The sequence below is a fragment of the Micromys minutus genome (assembly GCF_963924665.1).
Source record: "Micromys minutus genome assembly, chromosome: 3".
In the NCBI taxonomy this organism is placed as follows: domain Eukaryota; kingdom Metazoa; phylum Chordata; class Mammalia; order Rodentia; family Muridae; genus Micromys; species Micromys minutus.
This window is the reverse complement of record NC_137972.1, coordinates 66,797,021-66,816,138: the sequence shown is the minus strand read 5'-3', so window position 1 is coordinate 66,816,138 and position 19,118 is coordinate 66,797,021. Positions and strand designations below refer to the sequence as shown.

Genomic DNA, 19,118 nt, shown 5'->3' with positions numbered 1-19,118 from the left:
CCCCTATGTTGGGCACCTATATGTTGCTGAAATATTTAATCTCAGTCTGGGCTTTCTACCCTGCTATTGACCATTCAGTTTCTGGATAAAAGACACACACACAGCCTCTATATTTACTATAAGCCTTAATCAGCACAAGAGCTGGGCTGATATCTATCCTCTATGCTATTATATCTATTTTCCAGACAATAATCCCATTATATAATTTGCCATGTTTCATCTGGGCTGCTCTTAACTCCAATTACCCAACTCGAATGGCCATTATTTTAAGCTTCTTATCCTATGGTTTCTTCTCTGTTTGCCTCTGTTTATCTCTTCTCTTCCCCTTAGTGCATCTCCAAGCCCAAGCCTAGGAACCCCTCAACCCTGCCTATGTCTCTTCTGTCCAGCTATTGGCTATTGGAATCTTTATTCACCAATCAAGGATAACTTGGGAGGCAAAGTCACATAGCATCATTTGGGCCTATGTGCAAAGAGTGTCCCTTGGACCAGGACTTTGAGGGCAAAGACTCTGCACACAATTTCTTCTTGCTTAGAGAGTACACAAAGGGGGGCACATTTATTCCTTATCCACCAACAGAAAGGAACATGCCAAAGGGATCAGGATTGGGATGAACTGCCCAGCACGGCAAGGAGTTTGGTCACCTACCCAGTCTCTCGTGGCAAAAGGGTGAGCAATTTGCCTCTAATCAAGGTCAGCTGTGTGTTTTGTTTTGCTCAAGAGCAATAGCTGAAGTCACTTAGTCCAGTGTGACTCAAGGAGAAAAATCATCTTAAGTTGGTCCTGAAGACCACCCAAGCTCTGCTATAACACTAACTTGTATTTTAATAGAGACAGATCCTGAGGATCAAAGGGGATGGTGAATTGTCAGGGGCTGAGCAGGAGGGTAGAGCCACACCAGCACCACCCTCTCCCTCCCTTTCTCCCCCCTCTATTTTCCAGTCTCCCTTCCTTCTTTCTTCATGGCTTCATGCCCGTGAAATCGGCTCAGTTTAATTATAACTCCAAATTTCAAGATATCTGCAGCCACCCTAGTCAACAGAATCCTAAAATTCTGTGAAACAATGTTCAACAAAACTATAGACTAGGCTCCCATGTGACGTCACAACAGACCAAACCAGGATGGCATCGCTCCTGCTGAAATGCCAAGCTGAAGCTGGCTTGTTCATCTGACTTCCCGGGAAATGTCGACTCTCGGTGATGAATCTCCTCCGCTGTAATCTTCACCGGGAACGGAATTTTGAAACTACCAACCTTTTGGTTGGTTGCAGTTTTTCTTCACCCCTTTTCATCTCTCCTTATTGTTGGTGCTGCAGAGGAGAGTTCTCTGCACTTCTGACTCTGAGGGCACCTAACTCACAAATTCTTCTTTACTCAAGTTTGTTGTTAAATTATTTTGTCCTGGGCATGTTTTCTTTCTTTCTTTCTTTCTTTCTTTCTTTCTTTCTTTCTTTCTCTCTCTCTCTTTCTTTCCTTCTTTCCTTTCCTTTGCTTCCTTCCTTCCTTCCTTCCTTCCTTCCTTCCTTCCTTCCTTCCTTTCTTCCTTCCTTCCTTGTTTCTTTCTTTTTTAAACTAATAGGACACATTTTTAGAGTGGAAAAGTAAGCCTGATTTCTGGATCAATCTCTTTGACGTTCCTCATGCCAAAGTTGCTGGAGGAGGTGTTTGTAACCCCCTCACTTAGCCCTCTTGCTTCAGGACTGACAGCATGACACCCATAAATTGAAAAGCTTCCATGTTTACTTTGGAAACTAATTAATTAATGAGTTTTCTGGAGTCTGACACTTAGCACTTCCTTGAATTTAGACCATCACCCACAGTTCCAAATAATCTCCACATCTGCATGTGTGCACGTCAACTGAAACCCCTGCCACCCATACCCTGGATCCCCTTTCTTGCCCTCTCCACTACTTCTTGCCCCCACTATCACTTGCCTCAAATCCCCCCTTTCCTTACCCCAACCCCATCACCACCTCTTGCCAAGCTGATAGCAACAGCTTCTGGATTACAGTGTAGTCAGAAAGCTCCTTTCCAGTTGCTGGGGCAGCAGGTGTAGCAGTATTTTCTATCCCACTGAACCCACATGCATCTGACTTTGGAGCAATTATCCATGCACTGACAAAGGGCCCCTCCCTCCAACCCCTCCCTCCGTCCCCCTCCCAGGAGACCAAAAAGTCCCCTGGGGGCTTGCCTGCTTTTGCTTGTATCAAACCTTCTCTCTGGCAAACAGTGGGACTTTAAACCTAATTTTGACTAGTAAACAACGCGGCTAAGTTAAGTCATTTGCTCATTTGTAATGCCGATTATCTCTCTTTTGATTTCTTAGAGGCGAGGCCTCTGCTTGGTTTACGTTTGCTGAGGTAGTTAGCTCTAAGAGCCTTCAGTGGATGGCTTCTGCCTAGACCCCCTCTTCTGAAGGGGTTCTCAGAGGAATGCTTGAATGGGAGAGCTAGGTGAGGGCAGTCGAGTATCACGCTCTGATATTGTTTCAAGAACTGACGAAAATGCTTCCAGAGAACATCTAGATAGAAAATACCTCTGGGAAATTGGAATTTGTGGTAGGGCGCTCGAAACACCTGGCCAGAGGCTCATTTCATTTTATAAAGAACTGGGAGAGACAGACGACAGCGGTTGGCCACAGGCCAGTATTTGGAGGTCCATCCACTTTATCCCGGGATTCCCACTCTCTCTCTTCATCCCTTGGCCATCCAGTTAAATTGGAAAATAAATCCCATCCTTGGTAAGGTGTTGGCTGATAAAGGCTGAGCCAATTGCCCCTTCAAGGGGAATTTGCATTTTAATAGGGGCTCGTCAAGCCCCAAAGGAATCAATATCTCTAACAGTGAAATTTCAAGCACCAGCAATTGAGATATTTTTCGAAAGGACAGTGTTCAGTATTTCCAATCCAACGGGGTGGGGTTTGGGGTGGGGGTGGGGGAGGCAGACAGGGATGGACGACTCCGTAAGTCCTGCCAAGAGGTCATGGAAGAATGGCCTTTGGCTTTCATTCTTTTCAGCTTTTTTTTTTTTTTTTTTTTTTTTTTTTGTCAGTCCTTCATAGTTCCAACGCCGCAGGCCTCATTCAACACTAACAGGCTTAAAGTTGTCCCATCAGCTGGATCACAAAGGCACTGAGACAACCAGATTTTCCAGGTTTCCTTGCAATTGCAGGGAAGCCAATGATTTTTAAAACTGTGGGCAAGGGGGGAGGGGCTGTTTAATGGGTTAATGCGACGTCCATTCACATTCGCTCTGGCATACTGTTTTAAAGGCCAAACTTGGAACTTGTTTTATAAACAGCCCCGCAAAAGAGAGGTGGATAGAAGTCAACTGCGTAACCCCAGGAGTGTTCTAGGTGGCTTCTATGGTGATTCTGGAACTGCATGAAGGTCACTAGGCTTATCACCTGGAGGCTACCACGCCTGGGGCTCAGCACAGGAAATCCACACCCGAGGGCTCTTAGCCCTCTCAGCACCTCAGGTCCCACAACCCGGCTCCCACGCCATAGCCATAGGCTCTCCTCGGAGCCCGCTGTCCTTGCGGGTGTCCAGACTCCGTCCGCGCTCGCTCTCCAGTATCCGCCGCGGCCTGGGAGGAGGCGCCAACGCGGAGGACACACCTGCGACCTCTCCGGCTCCCCGCTCCCCGCCCAGTCCCTGCTTCGGCTCCGGTTCCCTCCCGGGCCCCCTGCGCACAGCGGCCAGGCTCGCTCCTGAAGCCCGCGGCGGCTCGCGCCCGGCACGGCGGCTCGCGCCCGCGCCTGGCCAGGGGAGCGCGCGGCCGGGCGGGCGAGCGGGAGAGGGCGCAGCGCGGCCGGCGGGCCCTGCGCAGCGGCGGTGGCATGGGCGCGGGCACCGGTGCGGGCTGCGGGCGCCCGGCTCTCCGCCCGGCCCGAGTCGCTCGCGTCGGCGGCGCGCCGCAGCCTCTGCTGCCCGCGGGGAGGCGGTCCCTGCAGCCGGCGCAACTTGCTCCGGCGCCTCGGTGAGAGGAGCGCAGCGAGGAGAGAGCTTGCGGGACGCGATGCCTCCGGCCGGCGGCCCCCGCACCACGCGCCCGCACGCGCTGCCCCGCAGCCTGTCCCGCCTGCGTGAGTGCCCGGGCCGTTCCCGCATCGTGCTGGCTCTCGGGGCCACGCAGATGGCGCTCGGATGCCTCATCGTGGCCGTGAGCTTCGCGGCGCTGGCTCTCACCACCTCCGCCCGCGTGCGCCACTCCTGCCCTTTCTGGGCCGGCTTCTCGGTGAGTGTCTGCGGCGGCCACGGCGCGGGCTGGGACCGGGAGCTGCAGTGGCGGGGACGCGGCCCGCGCCAAGTGGGGGGGGGGGGCGGACGCCAGGCTCTGGCAGCCGCTGCTAGGCGAGCAGTTTCCAAGTCCGGGCAGAGGAACTCCGGGGACCGCCGTGCGTCGCGCTGCCACTCCAACGCGCTGCGCCCGGAGTTACTTTTCGGAGGGGAAAACAGCCAGGCGCCCTCCCTTCGCCACCTGGTGGGTAGCAGTTGGTGGCTGGTCCCTGCCTGGGACAGCTGTCCGGATCACTGCTCACCGCCTATGACCGACCCTAGCAGCGGGCGACCGTCACCAAGGCGGCGCGGGGGCGCCCGAGCCCGGTGCAGAAGCCGCTGTGCGCGGCTCCCTTCACTGCGGTCCTCGCCGGGGGCGCGCGGGGCTGCGGGTCAGTGTGGAGGGGACCGACTGGCCCCTCTCTGGCTACTCACTTCCCGGGCGCGGGGGCATCTTGTTTCCTCTTAAGCCCAGAACGGTCCAGCTGGACCTACTGGCGATCCGGAGCCCGGGGTGCTATTTGAACTCCAGACTGATTTTTAGGTTTTTGACCCTCAAATCATCCTTTATTAAAGAAGCCATTGGTCCGAGATGATTTATTTTCTCTCTCCCTTTCTTTCTTTCTTTCTTTCTTTCTTTCTTTCTTTCTTTCTTTCTTTCTTTCTTTCTTACGTCATTTTGTATCGTTTTAATGAAAGTTGCTGATATTCTATATTAATAAAGTATGGGAATAGGAGATAAATGCGGCACGGGTATTTATAAAGATGGGCACTTGTTTCAAGAACTCTTGACTTCTGTAACTACATTTGGTCGATGGTGCACAAATACATTACAGGCTTCCAGTGAACGTTCTGCGTTTAAATTCCGCGTAGATAGACCCAAAACAAGCCTTGGTAATTCATGGTCACCGTTTGTTCTTAACTTTTGTAATTAAAAAAAAAAGTTCAGCCCTTCATTGCTTTTATTTATTTATTTATTTATTTATTTAGTAATGGCCTTTGTTCTTGCAAGTTATTTGTCTGGTTTAAAATGAGATCCTAGCAAAACCAACCTGAAAACGCGGATCGATACAGGTGTGGCTGTTCATCCTAATGGGGGTATTAATTTTCAAAGCTTATTTCAGACAGGGGTGGGGGACTCATCTGGGAGAGCAGAATAGGAAGGCAGAATGTGTGGTCACAGCTCCCAGTGTTCAGATCGATGGAAGGTGGGAGGCAGCCTCCAGGGAGTCGTGGTCCAAACCCGCCCCTATATATAGTCTCCGCACATCTGTTGCTCGGTTTTTAGCATTATTTAATATGCGTTGTTTTCATGTCTGTCTAGTGAGTACTGAGTTTCAGCCTGCTGGAACCAGCCTACAGGTGGCAGACTGGCGAATTAGCTAGGCTTCCTGGCTCTTTCCTGAGCCTCCCCCACCTCCTCTGAGCCTTAGCTGGATTTCCTAGGGTGTTTGAAGAGAACTGTGATACACACACACACACACACACACACACACACACACAGAGAGAGAGAGAGAGAGAGAGAGAGAGAGAGAGAGAGAGAGCAAGAGAGATTATGTCTTTTATATATATCCTCAAAAATAAAACATTAGAGACCATAGAGAAACATTTAGGTAAAACATACACATCCCCTACATTTTGTTTCGGGAGTTTAGTGAAATATGTAAAACAGCAATGCAGGTTGTGTTTCAAATGCTGTTGTCTTCAACAGCTATATGTGGTTAGTTCTAGTTTCCCACAGTTCTGAGTCCTGTCCCAGTGTTAGGCTGTGGGCTCCTGTGTCTCTGGCGAACAGCAATGAACTCAGCACCAAATGCTTGCTTACACATTTTACCTCCTCCTTTGGCCCTCCATCTGTATTCCCACGGGCTTCTTTTTAACCTTCATACTTAAATCAGCTACAAGTGTTTTGTAAATTATTTTATCTGTGCTGGGCATGGAACATCTTCATACATCCTAGGCATGTGCTTTCCTACTGAGTCATTACGTCTCTAGCCTTTAAATTCTTTCAGTACAGTGTATGGCAGTTTTCATACTTCGTCTCTGCCCCGCAGAAAGAATGATTAACTCCAGTTGGAACGGGTCCACACGTTGATGTGGTTGTGAGTAACATGGTTCTTTACCTTCCTCATACAGCCTGCCCTCAGCATCAGCAGCTTCTGTAGCCAAGGATTCAATCAGCCATAGACTGAAAATGCCCAGGAAGTCCTGTATCTGTAAAGACACATGTACAGTGTTTGCCTGGCCAGCTCATACCCAAACGATAAATTATGGCAACCATTTGTGTGATATTTATATTGCATTAGTTATTCTAGGCAGCCTAGAGATGATTTTAAAGCACACAGGAAAACAGTGTGGGTTATATGCAAATTGTATGATGTAGAAGGGATTTGAACCTCTAGTGTTGGAGGTTCCTGAGATCAGTGTCCCATGGTAATGGATTTATTTGCCCTAACTATAAAGGTCTTTCAGACAAGTGACCAAGATGGCCAGCTTTTATGGAGACCCACACTGGGCTTAGTGCTGGACTCTGCTATATGAATCTTCTGGAAGGAGACTGGGTACTTAACTGCTGCCTTGAGCTTCTTGATCATCCGAGATTTAGACCTGGTAAAGAATTGTTATATCAGCAATTCTTCTATTCAGGAAAAAGTAATATGAAGAAAAACAGCTCTTACTTTATTGAGCACTTACTATGTTCTGGACCTGACAATCCCTTCTACATGGACCATAGCCCATTTCGCTGGCAGCCTAGTGGACTGTACCTCCTGGTGCTTAGAGCCTTGGCCAATTCCCTCTTTTTGAATTTCCATCAGGTATCTCACTTGTCTTAGCCAGGGCAATGCTGCACTAGCCTTTCGGGGCCTGGTCCTCAAGCAGTTCTGGAAACTCATGGTGAGTGATCTGAGAAGAAGAAAGAAGAAACCAGTAACTGCCCCAAAGTCACTAAGTCAAGATGTGGCTCTGAACTTAGCTGCTCTCACTTTAGAAACAGCAGGTTCAGAACTGAAGATGACTGTTGTGTGGCAGAGGGCGGAAGGGAGCCTGGTGGTGAGGAAATTGCCGAGATAATGCAGCCCCACCCTCCGTTTCTTAGAAAAAAACCTAACCATGACTGAAAGGTGAAGGCTCTAAAGATATTTGAAGACACATTACACTGGGGACATTAAGCAAACTTTAAAAAGTTCTGTGTGTGTGTGTGTGTCTGTCTGTCTGATGTCTCTCTGTGTATGTGTGTGTGTATGTCTGTGTGTGAGATGTGTATATATGTGTGTTCATGTATATGCATATGTGTATATGTTTGCATGTGTATGTATGAATGCCTGTGCATATATGTGTGTCTGTTCATACGTGTGTGTGTATATATATATTTGTATGTGTGTGTGCAAGATGTGTCTGTGTGTGGTGTGCGTGCTTGAATGTGTATGTGTTACTATATGTGCAGGTGTGTGAATATGTATGTGTCTCTGTGTGCATGTCTGTATGTATAAGTATGTTTGAATATGTATATATGTATATATATGTGTGTGTATGTATATACTTATGTGTATGTACATGGATGTGTTTATGTGTATATGTGTATATATATACACGTGTCTGTGTTTTTATATCCATCTGTATATGTGTATATGTGTTTGCATGTGTGTAAATGTGTGTATATATCTCTGCATGTATGTGTATATATATGTGTCTGTGTATACATACAGGATTTCCATGTGGAGGTTTCAGTCCTTGGCTACCTGGCCTATTGCTTTCAGGAAAGTGTGTGTCAAGGCGGCATTGTGGTGGGAGTGCATATCCTGCTAACTTCGAACCAAATAGTCAAAGAGAGGAAGGAAGAGGAACTGGCTGAGCTCCACTGTTCCCTCCTAGCCCCCTCAAGACCTCCCATTAGGCTCCACCTCCTTTGAGCAGTGCCACAGGGAACTAAGTCTTCACCACACGGGCCTTTAGGGGACGGTCTAGTTCTACACTGCATGGGCAGAGCTTGGCAAAGTTGGAGGCTGGTGAGGTGGAGCAGCAGTGACCAGAAGTCAGTGGTGAACAGAAGTCACATGGTGCCTTGATTCTGAGGAGCACCCTCGTAGAGTTCCCTGCCTAGGCTGAGACGGTAGATAGGTCACCTCCCCACGTAGGAACCGTGAGCATATATTTTGTAGTGATTGCAGGTACAAGAGCACCAAGCTGGGCAGGGTCTTGACTTTCGAGTGGAACAGACTCACTCTTCCCTTTCTAGTTTTGCTGGTGCCCAGGACACTGGATAAGTGCATTTGGAATCACTTGTGCAGCCGCTGCCGGCAAGGAAGCTCCGTCTTTGTGTTCCCTTTAAGAGCGATGCTGCTAGAATTCTAAAAATATTCCTGAAGCAGTATGTCATTGTTGCCATAGCCAAACCCCAGGAAATGTACAAGCACGCACTTTCTTTTCCCACCACTGCTCCGTCCATACGTAGCTGACATCACCAGTGGTGTCTAATGTCCCTCCACAACTTCTCCATCATAGGTATGCCAGTCTTAGATGTGAAATGCTTCCTTTCCCTTTAAGAGTATAAAAATGGGAGTCTACTACCCACACTTTGCTCTGTACCTCCTTTTGAAATGTGCTGTGTCTCTTGCCCATAGCTGGTGACAAGTTTGAATCCCTTCTTCTTTCAGTGGGTATATGATTATTACGGTTGGTTCTGTCTCTCTGCTGCTGGGAACTCCCTGGTGACGCAGGTTCTGTGTGTCTGATGCTGCTTACCTTAGATGTCAGCGCCTGCTTCTGAGAGTGAGCTCCTAGAGGGGACTTGCTGGGAGTCAAAGGCTGTTCTGTTTGGAATGGTTTTAGGTGTTGTTACATTAGTTGTGGGAAAGTCATTCTCATCCCCAGGAGCTTAGCATAAGGAGCTGACTTTCCCCACTCTTGAGACATAGGATATTAGCAACCTTGAAGGCTTCCATTAATCTGATAGAAGAAGATTGATTGACATCTGTTTCCTTTCATTTGATGGGAATTTTCATGGCCACTTTATTATGTGTTGCAAATACCTCCTCCCTGGGCTCGATTCCTGCTGTCTTCTGCAATAAGATGTCTGCAGTAATATGTTCCTTTTCATGTTCTGAGTTTCTGCATCTTTTAACCTTAGTTGTCATTACAAAGGTTACCCAGACAGATTTCCCTTGTGAGAAGTTTATTTTTACATATTCATCTAATTCAGATTTTATCTTTTATTTTATTTGTACACACACACACACACACACACACACACACACACACGAAGGCCAGAGGACAACCCTGGGTGTTATTCCTCCATAGGTGATTGCTGCCTTGTGTTTTGAGGCAGAGCCTCTCTGTGGGACTCTCTGATTAGGTTATGGATCTGTCTCTGCCTCCTCAGTGTGGGGCTTAAGAGCTTGCACCGCTCTGCCTGACTTTGGACACGGGTGCTGGAGGTGAACTCAGATCCTCAAGCCTGCTCAGTGAGCCTATGCTTACAGCCACGAAGTTTAATTTTTATATCCATGTCTTTACTCACCCAGCATTTAAAACAATACTGCATTGAGAAAGCTCACTTTGTTTGCCTTCAGAGTTCCTCTGTAAGCAAGTCCTGTTTTGGATTCTATTCAGTTCTGTTCCCTCGTCTATTTTACGGTCACGTATTCTCCTCCCTCCTTCAGGTGTTGGGGGCCGGTTCCCCCACCTTGTATATGTACAAGTGCTAGGCAGGCAGGCAGTGTGCCACCGGCCCACAGTTCTAGTGCAACGTCTTGTCTTGAGCATGTAGGTCCCACAGTGAGTTCTGTTAGCTGGTAAGTCTGTCTGCACCATTTTCCCGCTTCAGAGTCGCCATGTATGCCCTTCTGTATCAGTGACAAACACTCGCTGTTTCCCAAGGCTGACTTAGGGTTGGTTTTGGAAGCTCAGGACTGTGCTGTGTCTCTACATTAATCTGTCCATCGAGAGCATTTCCAGAAAGATCCTATGGTGACCTGGTCTTCATTATAGAGTTGTTCTTTACTCTTTTCCTAGACTTCCACTGAATATTAGGTCACAGAAGGATGTGCTGAAGGATGACATCTCAGCAGAGAGGATGTGCTGCTCCTGGGAGCTCCAGGCCTAGATGGATGAAGCCATATACTGGCAGCATCAGGACCACCACGAGTTACTTGCTCCTAAAAGTACGGTGGTGGGCACTTTCCAGAGCAAATGGTAAAGCTGAAAAGACCCTCAGGGTTTTTTATGTAGTTGAGACCAGTAGACCACCTTGCCAAACCTTAGAGACACAGTAAGTCCAGAAAGCCTCCTCTGGGAAACACGACTAGAAATGTATAGTGACTTGAACAGGACAGGAACACCTATGGTAAGAAAGTGGAGGCTCAGATGGGTGGAGGTGAGGAGAAGGATCTACCAAAAATATATCTCAGAAACCGCCATGTCACCTTTTCTGTTACGATAACAGAACGCCTGAGGTAAATTACCTTACAAGAAGGAAAGGTTGGAGCTGGGGGATGACCGGGTTGATCAAGTACAGGCCATGCAAATATGAGAACTTAGGTTCAGATCCACAGCGCCAGCGAGGAGAAATCTGGCTGTGGTGGTGGTAATTATCACACCAGCGTTGGTGGGGCCCAGACATGTGGATCTCAGGAGTTTGCTGGGCCAGATGCCTGGCTGAATTAGGGACATCTATGTTCAGTGACAAACCCTGTTTCAAAAAATGATATGGAGAGGAGCTGAGGAAGCCACCTAAGGTCAACCTATAGTCTCTGGATGGATGCACACATGTGCATGCGCATTTGTACACACACAATCGTGTACTCACGCTGCACACATGTCGGGAGATTAAAACGTGATATTTCAGTATGTGCTAGCAGCATTGCAGGAGCCATACCAGTCAGACATCAAGAGGGTCACAAAAATACACACAGGGAAGAAAAGGAACGAGACAGCAGGGGTTCGGAAGAAAATGAAATTAGAAATGACTGAATGAGGATGAAGAGGGAGAACACACCTGAAGATAAAGATGGGATGAAGTAGAAAAATAAGAACACAGAAGACAGGCAAATGGGACGAACTCGCGGTGATCCGCTGCAGGGAAGAGAAACCAAGCACTGGGTGACTAAATCCTTAGAACTGTATGCAAGAAAGAATTTTCCTGAAATTAAAAAAAAAATCCTTGAGAGCATCCAGGGTGCAGACAGGAAAGTCAACAGGAGGCAGAAGGAATAGAGATGAGGCTGTAAGAAAGCTTTCAAGACCAGGGTTCGTTGCGCTGTGCAGCGGACATCCTACGCACCTGTGGCCATCTTGGAATGCCATGGCCCCTTTCCGTGCTGGGGACTCAAGAGAGTTGGGTCACTAGAACAAGACGGGTTGGGAAAATTTTGAAACGACTGCCAACCCCTCCAGGTAGCAGAGTAGAACCGGAGACCGTGCCCAACTACGATGCTTTCTCTATAAAAAGCAAACATGGCATCATTTGCCCTGTTTGCCTTTCTCTAACGTTTTGGGAGCCAGCTTGCCAGCTCAACAGGACAACATGCCTGCCAGGTTCAGTGTATTTTCTCCACGAAAGGTTGCTGTCTGGCTAGTGCGGACCTCTCTGGATTAAGAAAACAACACTGAAACAACCTTTCTGCCCAACCTGCAGACTCCATTCCACTTTCATCAGACAACTGCATTCTCTCTCTCTCTCTCTCTCTCTCTCTCTCTCTCTCTGTGGTCATCACCATCTTCAGACCTACAGCCCACAGGAGGAGACCTCTGCTTGTTCATCCATCCTAAAAGTTTCTTCCAAGGGAAGCAGACTTGGAGCAGCCTCTGGTCTGTATAGTTCGATTATATAAGGAGAATGTTGTGTCCTGTATCTCAGGTTCTGCTGGGTGTCTGTGATTGGGAACTTTGAAGAGGTCCAGCACCATTTTGGGCTTTATCAGAGTAGCGGGAGCAAACTGAAGCCTGTAGTAGATTTTGCTTTTTCTATGATGGCTTCATACAAGCTCTGCAGGTATGCTTTGCATGCTCGCTGATCTTGTGTGAGCTTTTCCCACTGCAGAGGGTCTTTGGTGGGACGGTCCTAGAAAGAAAGATGTCGACACAGCTTCCTCTCAGCTGCTGGAATGGCGGTCCTCAACCTGGAGGTTGCAACCCCCAAAGGGATCCGCACATCAGATAACATTTACATTAAAGTTTGTAACAGCAGCAAAACAGTTCCGAAGTAGCAATGAAATCATTTTCTGGTGGGGGGTGGTCCCCACAACATGAGGAACTGTGTTAAAGGGTTACAGCAGTAGGAAGGTTGAGAACCACTGCTCTAGAACCCTAACCCTTCTTGGCACCCCTTGGGTTGCCACCGTTGAGGCTATCATCTGGATATACGGGGGACCCCCTTAGGCTCTTTAGATGCTTCATTTACTTCTGAAAAACGCTCTGGGTAGTGATGAGATGGTAAAGGCACTTGCTGCTGAGCTTGGAGGCTTACTTGAGATCCCTGAGACCCACAAAGTAGAAGGAGAGGACCAGTGCCTATAGGCTGTCCCCTGACTTGCCCATGTATACTGTAACATACATGCCCATACATGTCCCTGACAAACAGACAGACAAACAAAGCCTTAAGTGCCTTGAGATAATCATATAAAGTGGAAGAAATATTTTGCCTCTTGTTTATATAGGTTTTGGTCAATGGTTGGTTGGCCCTGCTGCTGATAGGCCTACTGTGAGGAAACACATCATGGAAAACATGTAGTAAAGTAAGAATACTCATCTGGTGTGTGTGTGTGTGTGTGTGTGTGTGTGTGTGTGTGTGTGTGTGTGATTTTGTTCTTTGTAAGAGCATGATCTTCCAGTGACCTGGAGATCTCTCACTAGGCCTCAGCCCCTAAAGGGTCCTATTACCCCTGAGTTGTGCTACCCCTGGGAACAAGGTTGCAGGACATGGGTCTTTGGGGATCACTGAACATTCAAGCTATAGTCTCTGGTGGCTGTAATGAGTTCTGTTTGCTCTCCTGGGGACTCTGACTATGTACCCTCCTGTGTCCTGGACTTCCTGCGTAGAGACTTGACAAGTTGAGAATGGGATTTATACGCCTGTCTTCTCAGTCTGTCAGACCTACCTCAGTTCTATTCCTGCATTTAGGTATTTTAGTCAACCTTTTTCCCTCTGCCTTATTGAGTGACACTCAACCAATTAAAAAAAAAATAACACATACTTAAGGTGGCAACGTAATGTTTTCCTATATCTCCTGTGATGATTGTCTTACAATCAAACTAATTAACAAATCCATCGGAAGACAGTTCCCTGCGGGTGTGTTGTGGTAAGCACTTCTTAGAGCTCCTGTAGTCAGCTTCCTGTGTGTGTCTCATCACTAGCTGCTGTCCCAGCATAGACTGGGCACCAGAACTCGTACTTGAGGGTTTGTGCATATGAACCTCGTCTCAATTTTGAGTCACATTTAAGATGGCGGCTTCTTGTTGCGATGACCTGCTTGGTTCCTCTTCCTCATTGTGGCTGAGAGGGATCATATTTTACTTATGGGACAGACAGTGATTTAGGAAGTGAGCCTGGAGGAATCAGGTGTGTAAAATACTGGCATTCTTAGGTGTATGTATGTGTGTGCGTGTGTGTGATACTGGGGGAAAGTGAGTATAAATAAAGCACTTCATTGTATCAGCGGAGCTTTTGTCTCTTTCCCTCCCTTCTTCCATCCCTCAGTGTGTGTATGAGTGTGTGTGCTTATGTATGTATATGTGCATGTACATATGTGTATGTGTATATGTGTGCACATGTGTGCATACGTATGTGTATATGTGTATATGTATGTGTATATGTGCATATGTATGTGTATATGTGTGCATGTGTGTGTATGTATGTGTGTGTGTGTTTGAGATACTGGGAGACAGTAAGTATAAATAAAGCACTTCATTGTATCAACAAAGCTTCTCTCTTTTTCTCCCTTCCTCCTTCTACACCTCAGTGTGTGTATGTGTGTATGTGTGTGTGCATGTGTGTATGTGTTCATATGTGTGTATGTGTATATGTGTATGCATATTTGTGTGATATGTGCATGTGTTTGTATGTGTGTATAAGTGTGTGCATGTTGTGTGTATGTGTGTGCATATTGTGTGTATATATGTGTGCGTGTGCATGTGTGTGTGTGTGTGTGTGTGTGTATCAGGGTCTCTTATAATACGGCAACCTTTGCAGTTGCTATGCAGCTAACTGGTTTGTTTGTGCTTCTGGTCCTACTGCTTCTACTTCTGAGTGTTTGGCCTCCTCAGATACGCCACTGCACCTGCGTTTTCTTTACATTTCAGACGTGATCTTTAAAACACCTGAATCTACCCTAACAGACCTAAACTTTACATTTTTATTATTATTTTTGTGCAACTATTTGCCTTTATATCTGTACGTGAAATGTCCATTGTTGGTGTCCATGGGTTGTGAGCCATTGTGTGGGTACTGGGAACTGAACCCAAGTCCTCTGCAAGAGCAGTCAGTGCCCTGAACTTTTAAGCTATCTCCTCAGCCCAAATAATATATTTCAGATAGACATGAAACTTAATTGCCCTGAAATGAATCCTTAAAACCTAAGCTGATTTCTAGGAGAAAAAAAAATTGAAACACGATGAGACAGTAAACTTTTATTTGAAAAATAAACCTGGCCATCATCTAATTATAAGATTAGTTCAGGCTTGTCACCTCTAATGAGATCAGTCAGAGTGAGTCATTTGTATGTTTGGGGTCTGCATCTGTGGTTCTTACTGAAGCCCAAAGATACTCAGACAAAACCTGCATCTGTGCTAAATGTGTGGGGATTTGAGTCACTCCCTGAATTGTGCAGGGAGCAACTGCCTATGTGATGTTTTGTTACATTAAGCATCGCATGCCTTCCAGGTGCAATTTAAAGTACATGGGAGGACATGTGTAGGCTGCGTGCCAGGACTGACATTCCAATCCCCCCACTGTGTGTGTGTGTGTGTGTGTGTGTTTCCAGAACATGCCTGAGAAGACACACTGTCCATCGTTTTCTGCCTTTGAGGCCGAGGTCTCTCACTGAACCCAAAACTAGGCTGGAAGCTAGCAAAGGATCGTGTGTCTTTATTACGTACAGTATTGGGGTTGCAGAAGTGCGTATGGCCACATCCAGCTCTTTACTGTGGGTGCTGGGGATCCAAACTCAGGTCTGTAGATGTGCAGAAAGTATTCCTACTGAATGACTCCCTAGACATACAGTTTTATATAAAAGACTTGAGTATTCGTAGATGTCGGTGCCTGTTGGGGAGTGGAGTCCTGGAAGCAGCCCCTTCGGGCACAGAGGGACAGTCACAGTCACAATGTAACAACCACAGCAGCCATAGATATCAAAGGACAGCTGTGGTGGCTCCCACTGAACATACATGGTGGTTTTGGAGCCCAGCACAATTGGAAGGAATCTAATAATTGTACCTATTTAACATGTTGACAAGCAGCTTGGACTTGATGAACACAAACTTACCACATCTTCTGATTTAACAAACCATTGTATTCTAGTTACACCTTAGATTTATTTTTAGCCACTCACAAAGACAGTATCTCTATAGAAACTGATTTTTTTGACCTCATCTTAGCAGAAACAGAGTTATTTATTTTACACTTGCCACATCCAATGTAGACTTGGTGTCAATAGATCCCCTCTTCTGGGTTTCCTGCACCATTGGTGCCATTAGAGGGTACGGGACACAGTAATATTGGTTCTTCAAACAGGAGGAAAGAATACTTAAGAAATACCATAGATTGACAGAGCAGCCAGTCTGTTATGATATGTAGTATACAGTTAGTGCTCAAGGTTTTCATGTTCTTTGTGATTTATACACATGTATACATACATACAGATACATATTGTATCTAAATACATGCTTAATACACATACATATAAGTATGTACATGCATAAATACATACACATGCAAACACATACATACAAATACTCATAGATGCATGTACATTTGAATACATACATGCGTACAAACACACATCCATACAAATACATGCATACACACATATAAATACATGCCTGCATGCATATATACATAATTACACACACTATTATTTTATTACTATGGGTGTGTCATTCTATCATCAATAACCAATCAATCAACCACAACCATAGAGAAGTCCCAGAATAGCCTTAGTGCCCAGTGATGTCGAGAGCCATACTCAGGGTTCTTCCTCGTAGCCCAGATGATGCATGGGTTTCATCAGTGACAGGGATGGAATCAGAGCTTAAGGGATGAAGGAGCCAACGGTGCTCAACTGTGGAGAGCGAACCTGGTACCATGTGCTCTGTGGCACTGGAAGTGCTGTAGTCAGCCCTGCCTTACCCATGGAGGATACTGCCCAAGACTCCCAAGAGATGTCAAGAGTTTGGCTACAGTCCAGCCTTTTGCAGACTGTGTGTTTCTTTGTACTTCCTTAGCACCATAAGCATAACTTTGGCAGTCTGAGATCTAACATCAAACTGGCATTAAATGTTTCCTTTTCAATTTCATGAATAGAAGATCTGTTCTTACTCTCCATCGTAGCAGCCTTAGCGCATACATTTTCTTCTTACTAGATGGAGACTTTTCCATTGTTTACACAGGGAAGCACTTTCCTCTTTCTGCTACATCTGAGCCCCCTGCATGACTACTCTTGTGTGTTGGAGTAGCTATTAAGTAAATTTAATGGCTACCTTAGTACAAATGCTTGATGCCACAACTTCTGATGTGGAGCTACAGATAGCTTAGTAGCTAGATGGCCACAGAGCCGACAGTGTGGATACACTGGTTAGAAGATCGATTCCTACTCTGGCAGGACAGGGTGGATGGTATGAGAGTCCAGAGCCCAGAAAGCAAAGTGGAGGCTACTGGATATATTAAAGACATGGCGATGATCACAATTCTGACTTTAATGTATGTTCACGGCCATTAACATTTGGAGGCACAAGCAGAAATGCAAACAAAACAAAACAAAACAAAACAAAAAACCAAAAAACCAAAAAACCCCAGAACACCGAGCCCCCGTTTGCTCTCATTTGCTCCAATGTCAGTCTTTTCAGACTTCATTCTTCCTCATTGGTGTCCCCCATCATCGACTTCACATCTAACCCCACATGCCACTGACCTATGGTTGGTCGTCCAACCTGTTTTTCCTGTCTGGGGTCCTCACATGTCCCCACATTTTCAGGAGGCCGTAGGCACTCACTCAGTCTCTTCTTTGGTGCTGAGGGCTTTGTTACATGGCCAGTTTTCTAACCAGTTTAGTTTCTGTTCTTTTGAAGGGAACTCCAGCTGAGTACCTGACCTCCGTGTAGGTTTTTCTTCATTTCTCTCCCCTAGTTTTCAGTTCTTTGTCCTTTCGCTTTTCAATCTGGGACAATTGCTCAGATCCATCTTCTGGACCATCTATTGAAATCGTCAACGGTCTCAGTATCAGAGACAGCAGGGTGAATGGTGGAAAGACTCCTGATTGGTGGCCGCCCTTCCTCCAAACTGAAGCACATCCTCCTGGAGGGTGGAGAGGTGCTCAGAAAGCCCAGGAGACTTTCTAGGCTCCCCTGTGAGGTTTCATAGGCAGCAAACAGTTGCCAGGAAGAGGAGGAGACTTGCGTGGGCTTGCCTGCCAGCTGTGCAGGGACAACCAGAGATGCTGCTTTCTGTCACCCACACTGGAGTATGCTTTTGGGTAGTGCAGCTGCTTCTGAGTCACCAAGCTTCTGTGAGCAACCCGCATTCCTGCACATGATTCCAGTGAGCTCACCGGATTCCCTGGCATAGATTTGGGTGGGCTTGTTTCTTTGGTGCCTCATGTCCTCCAGGAAAGTCACAAGACACAGCGGCTAGACAGTGTGTCTATGGTTGTTCAGAACTTTACCAGAGGGCCATGGGGTAGTGGGGAAGAAGCACAGGAAGTCTTCAGGGCTCCCGCCCACCCATGTGAGGCTCTCAGGGCCCTTTCTGGGAGCAGCAGGCTCATCAGAGAAGGAGATGTAGTGGATATGTAGTGAAACACAGGCTTCTTGACCAATTCAGGCAACGACAAATAAGAAACAGGTGTCAACTACTACACCAGACATTTCTGCACACATCTGGCAGTCGCTGTGGGCTGCCCTCTGGGTTGTCTTAGATCCTCCATGGCAGAGGCTGACAAGGATTGCTGACTGGCACATCTTTCTGGCTTAGCTGAAGATGGTGACTGTGTTATTCGAGGCTCATACAAGGTGGTGGTTGGGGATAGCAGAGACTAGGTGAGCCATCTGCTCTTCAGAGAGTAATTGTTCTGTATAATGTTTGTCACTTGCACAAACTAGAGTCATCTGGGAAGTGACAGCTTCAGTTGAGAAACTGACTCCATCAGATTGACTTGTGGGCTTATCTGTGTGATAGCTTCTTGATTAGTGATTGATGTGGGAAGGCTGAGCCCATTGTGGGTGGTGGTTCTGGGTTGTGTAAGATGGTCAGCTGAGCAAGCCATGAGGAGCCATCCTGTAAGCAAGCCTTGTCCATGGATGATGGACTAGAACCCTTCCCTCCCTGAGTTGGTTTTGGTCTACCTTTTCTCATGGGAACAGAAAGCAAACCAGGACAATAGTCATAGGTACTTTCTTGTTCTCTTTCGTATTTTATGTTAATTTTCTTAATATTTGCATAACTTTCTGTCCATGTTCTTTGTTCATTTCTTTTTGATAGTCTTAATTGGAGTCGAGGGTAATGCATTTCTTGTTTGCATCAGGGATAATTTTTGTTTGCTCGTTTTTTTTTTTTTTTTTCTGGGACTTTTGTGACTCTGTTTTTCTTTGATGGCTCCATGGTTCTTGATTCTCCTTTGATGTCTATAGGG

The 19,118-nt window shown here is 46.6% G+C and overlaps 1 protein-coding gene across 1 annotated transcript in view; it reads left to right on the top strand.

Annotated features, from left to right (window-relative positions):
* Nucleotides 1–4,021: 4,021 nt before the first annotated feature.
* ENTREP2 (endosomal transmembrane epsin interactor 2) overlaps nt 4,022–19,118 on the top strand; it is a gene marked incomplete at both ends in the record, with an annotated part of 385,859 nt that continues 370,762 nt past the window's right edge. Inside the window, one exon of the mRNA XM_080914208.1 lies at nt 4,022–4,240. Within this exon, the coding sequence (XP_080770334.1) occupies nt 4,022–4,240 (219 nt within the window). The remainder of the gene's footprint in view (nt 4,241–19,118) is intronic.